At 46.6% G+C, this 10,688-nt stretch overlaps 1 protein-coding gene across 3 annotated transcripts in view; it reads right to left on the bottom strand.

The window, feature by feature from the left end:
* Positions 1 to 77: 77 nt before the first annotated feature.
* The window catches only part of mtt (mangetout), a 29,140-nt gene continuing 18,529 nt past the window's right edge, over positions 78 to 10,688 (bottom strand). The window contains exons 8-9 of one of the 3 annotated variants that reach the window (XM_089574728.1): positions 9,446 to 9,577; positions 78 to 687 (exon numbers count right to left, since the gene is read on the bottom strand). In XM_089574728.1, the coding sequence (XP_089430854.1) occupies positions 9,459 to 9,577 (119 nt within the window). In that variant the 3' untranslated portion in view covers positions 78 to 687; positions 9,446 to 9,458. Of the gene's footprint in view, positions 691 to 9,445; positions 9,578 to 10,688 lie in introns of all 3 variants that reach the window. The other 2 variants (XM_089574727.1, XM_089574726.1) reach the window with 2 other exon arrangements.

Below are 10,688 nucleotides of genomic sequence, written 5' to 3'. Positions count from 1 at the left end.
ATGTACTTACACTTACAAGCTTGAACTTTGGATACCTATTCCAGGAATGCTTGTTCATGGGCACATCCACCATGGCATGTGCCGTGCAAAGTCATTTTTGTGAAAACGTAAACAGTAGGCTTTTATTTCGCATGTATAAATGCACCAACAACTGAGGAGACGATATGATGAGTGCCACTTGTAGATTCCCGGCCGTGTCCATGTATATGTATAATATATATATGTATATATATAATATGTATATAATTTGCGGTATATGAATATTTATATTATGCGTGTAGAAGACAGAGAGAGAGAGAGCGAAGGAGATTGATCGTGTAGAAATAGAGACATATTACATATCTGCGCGGCAGTGTGATCACAGAGCGTCGTCACCGGCGTGTCATCGTCGACGTCATGTTGGTGGCTGAAGGTCGCCCCCCTCTCTTTGGTTGTGTGTGGTCCCAGCAGGAGCAGGGTTATTGCGATCCGCACTGGGCTTTTCGTTCTGCTTCCTGTGTGTGGTGTGTGGTGATGTGTGTAGCGGCGCGCCGTCCGCTGGTCCCGGCTCTCGCTGACGGCGCCTGCACTGAGGCGTTCCACGCGCGCGCTTGGGGTGTCGGCGTCGCGCGCGCTCTTGGCACGTGTCTTGCTCGGCCAGCCGCCGCCGCTGCTGCTGCTGCTACTACTGGACGGCTCCGGCCAGAGCTGCTGGTGTGGGGAGCAAAGCAGAAAAATACACAGGAAGTTTAATTGTAGCTGCTGCACAGCATGTCCATGCATTTCCTTATCTGACCACTCCACTACCAAAGAGATTTTCTCATGGTAGAACTCTCACTTGAAGCTTAGTGGCAAAATGGTGACGCGGAACCAATAAAAATTAATTTTGAGAAGTTATCGTGGCCTCTCGCAGCACGCGAGACTCGTACAACGATACGCATTAATGGCGTCTCACCGCGCTGCCACATTTTTAAATGCACATTCGCAGGCATGTTCATTGGTTTAACTGATGGAAGTTTATTACGTGTACCAGCGTCCTCCGCATTCTATAAGCCTAAATATGGCGTCTCTAGATCTAAGAAACTTTACGCAAGAAACCTGATCCCGCCGTGAACGGAGTCCTTGAATCACGTCCCGAAGTTCGTGTCCGAATGAGATTGAAAAAAACAGATCGCATAGAAGGAAAACAGAGTTTGGTATCGCATTTCCGTGCAGGAACGCACACGTGTGATTGCGGTCTTGTTAGAAGATTAGATTTCAGGAGACTAAAATTGGATAGTTTATTTTTATTGTAGCAGTTTTCATCCAAGTCAGTGCTGGGTTAGCATAGTTAGCTCATTTATTCGTTGGCCGTGATTTTTGGGAAATTTAGAGGAGCGAGTAATTATTGGTGATCATCGATAAAATACTGTACTAGATCGTTTGCACCTGGGTTATCTCATCCACGCCGAAGTACGACGTGGCCTTCGATGACTGAAACCTGAGACCTTTATTTTACTGGCTTAATTGAAAGTTCAGGTCACGTTTTGTCCGCTAAAATGGACGTTGCAACAAACTCAAGCTGACCTTCGTCGATTCATTGCCATGACAAAAGATGTACTTTGAATGAAAACCGAGCTTTTGTAAGATACAAAAGACAACAGAAATCAAATACAGATATCACTGCTACAGTCGTTTTTCAGGCGCGAACCACACGATAATGAGTGCTTTTTTTTTATACAGTTTGGTTCGAAGAGCACAAAAAAAAAATGGAGGGAATGCTAAAGCTTCACCTTTAGGGTTTGACGCCGTAGCGTTAATGGGTTAACACTGGTATATGCGGTATTTGTCTTCTCTACGTTATTAATTCGCTGGTGGTCCTCGTGGCAGGTGCTGCCATTGGTGGGGATTGAGAGACCCAGGTTGCCCTTCCTGAGCCACCTCTCCTGACCCATCATTAATTGAACTGCCACCTGCCACGGTGGGTAGTTTGTTCACAACCCCATGGGCAGATTGCCGCCTGCCATGGTGGACAGGTGGCAACTCATAAGGTCGTGTCTGGGGATTTCTTTGGGGATTTTTCGCTCACGCTGCTGCCCTCGACGACGACACCGGGTTTTCTGCTGAATAAGACCCTCAACTCTATCCGGTAGAAACGTTATTTTTGAAACTCCAAATTTTAACAATAAATATGAATATTACTCCCGAACGAGCGTCAGCATATCCTTAATAAGAAATGAATTTTACTGAGAGCAAAAATTGGATGTAGTTGTCTTTATAGTGCACCTTTGCAAGCTGCAATTGTGTTGTGCATCTAATGTCGAAACTCTACAGCAAAATTCAGGTTTTTTAAAGTTTCCGACCTACTGAGAACTGATCAGAACCTGCCCGATCACTGTCTAGTTAGGTCGCGCTCGGTATTCACCCTCGCGCGCGCCCTTTGGCGCCTGCGGCGATTCCCACGAGCGTCGCCTCGCGCGATGCGGACAACAGCGGCCTGTCTAAACCGGCATCGCGGTATCCTCGTCTTGATAAAACTATGCAACGCTGAGGAAGCTTCACCTGACATCAAGCAACTTGCAAAATTGTGGCAAGAGAGCTCCGTGCTTAACTGCATGCCGCGCCTTTCTCGGTGTGCTTCCTATAATGAAAAAAAAAAAGCGAAGTGCGCAGACATTGCAGAAATGCACTACCGAAAAACGAGTCATAACGCTGGCAACGTATGCGGAGGAGGAGGGGGGGGGGGGACGTTGTGGGTTGCGCAGCAGCTGGTAGTATGGATTGGTTCAATACTACGTGTAAAAGAAGGCTTTCACACTTGAACGGTGCGCATCGATATTCGAAGGTGAGTGGCAGTGTATTGATACGATGCGGCGTATATTACGCACCGTATTCATTTCCCGCCCATGAGAAGGGCATTCGTGCTGCAATGCCATGTAACTGTAACTGCACTGTAACGGCCCCACGGCCAAAAGTATTTTCAAATAAAAAAAAAATAGACGCTGTCTCCTCTCCCCTTGCTCTTTCTGATGCCTAAGGCGGCTACAGTCTTTGTTAAAAATAAAGAGGCACCGACCAAAAAGGTGTAGTCAATATGACAGACGTTTCGGCTTCCACACGGAAGCCTTGTTCATGGAAATTTTTTTCTTCAGTGAACAAGGCTTCCGTGTGTAAGCCGAAACGTCTGTCATATTGACTACACCTTTTTGGTCGGTGCCTCTTTATTTTTAACACGTATTCACCCGACCTGACAAGATTTCGTCAAACCTTGGATTTCTACAGTCTTTGTGCGCTTTATAGCCCCACTGGCCTTGCTTAGTTATTTATGGCCCGACATCTCAAGTTCGATTTCGGCCGCGGCGGCCGCGTTTCGATGGATGCGGAACGCAAGATGCGCCAAGAAATGTCTGTGGACGTTTAAGGGCAACTTCGTGGATTTTTGAATGTTTTGAGTTGATAACCTCATCACATTTTTAGAAACAAACCTTTCTTCAAAATATCGAGTAGAAGTGTTTTAAAAAAGCAGAAACTGAAACTGGGTCTAAACGATACATGACCTCGCGACATAACCATGGCGTCACGGATGCTGTTGCTTAATTGGTGACCAAGTGACAGCATGGGTCATTATTCGTCTGAAATGATCAAGAACAAACAGAAATTTCGCCCTCTATCAAACACAGAGCGAATATCAATGTGTGTGCCAAACTGTGACGTCACACGCGCTAGGTTGCCTGTAGAAATCGCCCCCGACTGAGACCCCGAAACTAAATATTTTTAAATTTCTTTGCGCAGCAAGAAGACATCGCCTGGCTGCAAAATTCAGCAAAAATTACCAGAAAACTGCGGAGCCATCCGCTATGACGTCCCTTCAAGTTCGATTAATCGATGGCGATGCCCGTGCAGTGGGATGTTGTCAGGTCTCGGCCACCAAATGAGTTCGATTTCAGGCATTTTGTTCTTTTTCATAATGCTGGCAGACAAGCAGAGGATGACTAAACACATACTGTAGCACTGTGACGAAAACTAGGAGAGCTCTGTTGTTATATTTTGAATGACCACTTTGATGTATGGCACGCCATGTTCGCAAAGGGAAGAGCGCCGTCGATCGCCTTTCTCTTAAAAGGCTATAGACACCTAATTTTAGTTGCATGTTTTCTTTTCTGCAAGAGTGCAGAAGACATTTGAATACATGAATCACCATCTGGTATTCGTTTACGACCGATAAATATTTTATATCTGATTTTCCTTCGCCCGTGCTGTTGTGGTTTCGGTTTTATCAACTGAACGGTGGCTGTGGCTCAGGGGTAAGGCGCTCGTCTGGCCGGAGTACCCGGGTTCGGACCCGACCGCGGCGGCCGCGTTTCGGTGGAGGCGAGACCCAAAAAGGCGCCCGTGTGCTGTGCGATGTCAGTGCACGTTAAAAATCCCCAGGTGGTCGAAATTATTCCGGAAACCTCCACTGCGGCACCTCTTTCTTCTTTCACTCCTACCTTCCTCCCTTCCCTTACGGCGCGGTTCAGGTGTCCGCCGATATATGTGAGACAGATACTGCGCCATTTCCTTTCCTCAAAAAACCAAACTTGTATGGTGTGTATGGAAATCAGCAACATAACGTTTCGTTTCGGTGGAGGCGATACTCAAAAAGGCGCCCGTGTGCTGTGCGATGTCAGTGCACGTTGAAGATCCCCAGGTGGTCGAAATTATTCCAGAGCTCTCCACTATGGCACCTCTTTCGCTCCCATCTTCTTCCTTTACCTTATGGCGATGCTGCGGTTGCCATCGAGAAGCGAGACACTGCGTCATTTCCTTTCCTCAGAAAGCAAGCTTTTAATTTAACCTCTGATACATCGTTGGCTGTCATTTCAGCGCTTGAGGCACGCTGGCGTTGTTGTGGGCGTTGTAGTGAATTAAAATTACGTATCAGCAATTGCAGTTTTTTTTATGCCTCACGTGACCTATACTGACCACGTCACAGTCGTCGTTCGGTTGATGAAACCGAACCACCACCAAGAAGAAATTCAATGATAAATTACTCAGCGGTCATTACTCATTGGCACCCAAGGGCAGCCATACGGCCACAAAACAAAGCTATACAGCTTTCTCATAAACTTAGCAGTTAGTCCTGGTCCGGAGTACGAACCCGGGACCACCGCTTCACCGGAGCAGTCTCTCTACCAAACCGGGACGGCAAGCTTACGGTAGGGCGAGAGCGAATTGATCAGTAACTCGAAGTGTGAACAGTGTTGGTCAAATGTTTTAGAGGAAGCCCCCAAGGTAATAAGGGAGTAATTACTCATTGACATCCACCCAGCTAAGCCATACCCGGACCAGGACAAATTTTTCTCTGAGAAGTTTGAGAAAGCTGTACAGCTTTCCTTTGTAGCTGTATGGCAGTGCTTGGGTGGATGTCAATGAGTAATTACTCCCTTATTACAAATCTACTCCACCATGGGGGGGGGGTTCCCTAAAACATTTGACCATTACTTAGCGGTGATAGGTGAATACAACGAGGTGATCCATGTATACTAATGTCTAACGCATCATTTAAAAGCAGAAAACGCGCAAGCAAAAGTTCGGTGTCTGTAGCCCTATAAAAGCCCTTTTCTTTTTTCTTTTTCTTTTTTTTTTTACGCAGGCAGCCCTCGTTGATCGCACGATGGAGGCGACATGGTTATGAATATATACTACGAGCCGAAGGTAGTTCGGCTCTTCTAATACATAATCAGTCTTTTCTGTATTGAGGGCTTTTTGAGCCAGCAAGTCCACTTCTAGCAACATATATCATAGTGGGTGAGTTGGTATTGCATCTTTAAGGAGCGAAACAGCGCAACTAAAACGAAGGGCCAGAAAAAGAGAGACACGAACACGCGCTGTGTTCGTGTCTCTCTTTTTCTGGTCCTTCGTTTTAGTTGCGCTGTTTCGTTCCTTACAGTCCACTTCCTGTCTTAAATTCCGACGTGAGAAGAGGTGCACTAGGATAACGATGAAAATATATGGGCGGTTTTGTCGTTGGTGCGTTCTGAGACGGGACAGGCTTTGATGCTGCAGTTGCTGCTAACTTACGCTAATCTAACGTCCATAAATGTGGGTTACAACGTCTTGCAGGACGATCAGGAAGACATTTTTCTTACCAGTAAGAGTGCAGGCATATGGGTCAGCTGCCCTTCAGTATAGCGCCATACACAGAATTGAATCGTATTTCTTTAATGAGGCAAAAATAACATCCTACCGTTTTTATTTGTTTACTTCTCTCCGTTTGGTCCAACTCTGTATTACGCGCTGCGTAATTGAATTTCCGCTCATTAACGAAAAGTTTCAGCTCGCGCTTGTCCAGACGGTCCTCTTTTCGCCCCGTCTTAGCGCTGTGGAACCATTAATCTACATTCGTGGGCCCAGTACCTTATATTGCAGAGCGCTTGAAATTTTAATCGAACGGATGTTACTTCAGTGTCGTATTATTGCTTGTCCACACGAATCCGTTGGGAATTGCGGCCAACAGCCAGCAGAACCACGGTGCAGTCTTCACACTACAAGCGTCCTCCGGCTTCCGGGAAAATAACGACGTGGCCGAAAGAACTCGCAACCTACCCGTAGATTATACTTAAAGAATTACAGGATTGCACTTAAGTCTTCTTAAGAATGGAAACGAGAGAGCTTCCCTGTCTTCTTTCTCTGCCTCCTTTTTTTTTTTTATTGACCCGCCACGGTGGCTCAGTGGTTACGGCGCTCGGCTGCTGACCCGAAAGACGTGGGTTCGATCCCGGCCGCGGCGGCCGAATTTTGACGAAGGCGAAATTCTAGAGGCCCGTGTACTGTGCGATGTCAGTGCACGTTAAAGAACCCCAGGTGGTCGAAATTTCCGGAGCCCTTCACTACGGCGTTCCTCATAGCCTCAGTCGCTTTGGGACGTTAAACCCCAATAAACCAAACCAATAAACCAATCTTCATTGTGAAGGTTAGATCATCAAGCGTGAGGAAATTGAAAGAGAGCGTGCGCACGGGTCACCTGGAAAAGATCCCCCTGACAGAATGCTCCCTGCGTCTCCTTCCTTGCCTGTCCTGCTTTTTCTTTTTATTCCTGCGGAACCATTATCTCGCAGCGAAGAAGAATCTCTCGGTAAGTCTCATTGCTTCGCGTATTGTGCAAAGCGGCACACTAGTGCGGGTGGGGGCGAACAGATGCCACGCGAGAGCCGAGGAACTGCTATAGAAGCGGTGACTGGCGGATCGTCACTCTTCTTGGCACGCTTCGTGACACGCGAGCTCATCTTTCATCGTGGCGTGCACGCCAACACCGCGCCTGCCCGCGCCATTGGTGTCGATTCCCACGCACATCGCGTGCTTCTGTCTGCTGCCGGCCGCACCGCGCGCAGTTCTCTCTTGGAGCCAGCGCAGTCTAAACAAACGCCCTGCAGTGCAAACCGTTCAGCACGGGTCATTTGCAGAGATGAGAGTTCTCAGAGCGCATTTTTCCCGGTTTTGGATTGGCTCTGCCCGTCGGGTCATATTGGAAACATTACGTATATTGTGAAAGGTATTGTGTTCGATCGATTATGTCCTCATCGTCGCCACTTCCGCCTTTCCCCCGTGGGCTGAAAAAGTGCGAGCTTTTCTTTTTATCTCGAGGAGGGAGTATCCGGTAGAAAAAAAGATGCCCAGGCTTAGCTTGCTTAAGCCAAGAATGCGTTGCATATTTCGCGGTCTTTTTGCGCGAGGTATTGCTTGGCGGCACTCGATTTTCTCAGCAGCTTTTCCTCCGTGACGTATTGATGGATGGATGGATGGATAGGAGCGCTCCCTTTGAAACGGGGCGGTGGCAACCGCCACCATGTTCAGCCGTCTTTTTTTTTCTTTTTTTTTCGTGATTTGGTGACGTGACGTCACGTCACGTGGTTTGGTGGCTGCCCGGCCGCGCCCAAGGGCTAAACTGAGTGATTGCAGTATGCTACGTATAAAAAAGATTTAATTATTCCAGGCTAGCGTGGATGTCGGGCTCTTACAGCTGCCGTGCATGCGCGTATAATTCAAAGGGGTACAATACAGACACAAAATTGCGAACGCGAACAAACGATATGATGCATTTCATAGGCGTAAGGAGATGCCTTCGAGCAAATTTCAGACGCAGGCGCTGAGCGGAATATAATTTAATATATGATTTTGAATGTTGTCCGAGGAGCCGCTCGGCATTTCCACCCACATCTAGTGACGTCGAGGTGCACTTGCCCCAATTTTTGTGACGTCACCGAATCCAGTGGTTGTTCTCAAGAACAACGAATGCTCGCCAGTGACGCTGACGTCATCATTATTGTAGTAGAGCAGGCTGGCCGATCGACCGTGACCGTGCACTTCAACGCTGGCGCCGACCGAGACCGAAACTGCCGGTACAGAATGTTTTTTGATCAATTATTAACGCTGCGCGCTGGTGTTTTACGCTCATTTTCATGATTACTAGACCCGTAGGCCTCTTAGAAGACAAAAAAAAAAAATACGAACGCTCAAAAACTTTGTGTGCTACCCGTTTTAGGGGGGCGCGGGAAATAAAATGACCAGTTTGGTCAAGAATTTTCATTTCTGAATTTCTTTTTTTCCGTGACCCTCGGGTCTTCACCTTTCTTGTGAAGAAAAATTATAGCGAAATATTGAGTAAAAATTTATAAAATTACTGTTTATTTTATATATATGGTCGTCGAAAGTTGTGAACAAATCGCGCTTTTTGTTTTCCCGGCATATCACGAACTCCGCGGATTTCCGACAAAGGAGCTTAGTATCACCGTGAGAAGGAGAGATCAGAACTTCCGTTGACTGCAATGCCGCATTTCTCTGAGCAAAATCAGAAGCGTATACAAGGCGACAAAAGAGGCAAACGTAAGGTTGATTTTCACGGCTTTCGCCTTTTTTTTTTTTTTTTGCAATCGCTATCACCCATGTCTTCGGAATTTCGTAAGGAATGACAGTAGGATGATTGTTTTTTGCGCGTGTATCCTGAGGCATTTAGGAGTGCGATAAAGCTCTCGATTTTTCTCTCTGTATGTGCACGCGCAATAGTTTTTGCAAGTTTTTTTAACTCCTCTTATTTTTAATAAAGTTCTTCCTTGCAACAAATGTTTCCGTGTAGATATGCAGGCAGTAGTTTAACTTTTATTTCCAGGAGTACTGGGCCACTGAAGAAAGAACTAAGAGCTTTATTGCACTGAACAGAACTTTGTGAACATGCTGACATTAAAAACGCGCACTTTCTTTTAAATTATTTAACACCCCGGGGATGACTTTAAAATATTTATTGAATTACCAACTATACGTGCTAGCTTGAAATGCAATTCTGGAATCACAAAAACTTGCACATCTGTGCCAAATTTGGTTACATTTCGTGCATAAATAACGGGAATAATTTTAATTGCCGCTTACTCCCCCTAACTAGCTTGCAAGCTGGTTTTACTAGAAGCAAAATGTCGCGGTGCGCATATTGAAGAAGGCAGAGGCAGCTCACCGTGCTCGGAGGGTCAGAGCTGGACATCCATGTCCCAGAAATCGTGCTCGTCGGTCTGCGTAGCGCAGCTGGCCCGGCTATTGGTTGAGACGAGCGAACAGGCAGACCGCTGCTTGTCGCTCATCTCGTAGTCTGCTGCACGGGCAAGCAACAAAGCAGGCCACGAGTTAGCGACGCCGCTACGGGAGGGCGCTGCTATCCTTCACATTCTCGCGCTGTCCAACACGAAGTATGTACACACACTATAAAAACGAATGCGCTTAAATGGGATAAAAAGAGACTAAGCTTTTTGCTAGCGGACTCCATTTTAGAGGCAGGGTATGCCTTCCAAGTCCCGGGGCAGATATCGATTCCTCAATATACGGAATGCTTACTCTTGATAAGGGAAGCATATGCCCACCGCAAAACATAGTAACTTCGTGCAGTTAGCATTGGAAGGAGGTTTTTAAACGCGGTACCGTAGGTCTCGAAGTTAGCTGTTAGAATTGAAGAAGCGTAGCTTGTTGGGCCAGTTGGTGCATGGTATGTAGAAAACCAGCGAAAAGGACGCAATCACAAGGAGGAGAAGTACACAGGACAACGCTGGAAACACAACTGAAAATTCTTTACTTCGCCAACATCAGAACAGGGCGCACATGCGCGAGAGCACCACAAATGCTATCAAAACAGCAAAACACAAAACTGATTAAGCGAGCGAAGAAACATGTGGCAACCTATGTCCCATTCATGAAAGTGTACTCTTTTGCCGTGAACCTGACAGAGCTGTGGCTGACGCATTCAGTCCCTAACTGCTTGATTTTAAAAGCTTCTAAGATTTCTCGTTCTATCTGTGTTTTGCCGCGGCCGATGATTTTGACATTTGCCGCGGCAAAACACAGATAGAACGAGAAATCTTAGAAGCTTTTAAAATCAAGCAGTTAGGGACTGAATGCGTCAGCCACAGCTCTGTCAGGTTCACGGCAAAAGAGTACACTTTCATGAATGGGACATAGGTTGCCACATGTTTCTTCGCTCGCCTAATCAGTTTTGTGTTTTGCTGTTTTGATAGCATTTGTGGTGCTCTCGCGCATGTGCGCCCTGTTCTGATGTTGGCGAAGTAAAGAATTTTCAGTTGTGTTTCCAGCGTTGTCCTGTGTACTTCTCCTCCTTGTGATTGCGTCCTTTTCGCTGGTTTTCTACATAGCTGTTAGAAGAAACTGAAACCTCGGTTAAAATCTTGGTAACTGCTAAAACTTCGTATGTT

This window comes from Amblyomma mixtum, chromosome 2 (assembly GCF_055824585.1).
Source record: "Amblyomma mixtum isolate Tamu chromosome 2, ASM5582458v1, whole genome shotgun sequence".
NCBI classification, from domain to species: Eukaryota; Metazoa; Arthropoda; class Arachnida; order Ixodida; family Ixodidae; genus Amblyomma; species Amblyomma mixtum.
Note: the sequence above shows the minus strand (reverse complement) of the source record. Positions and strands in the feature narration are given on the sequence as shown.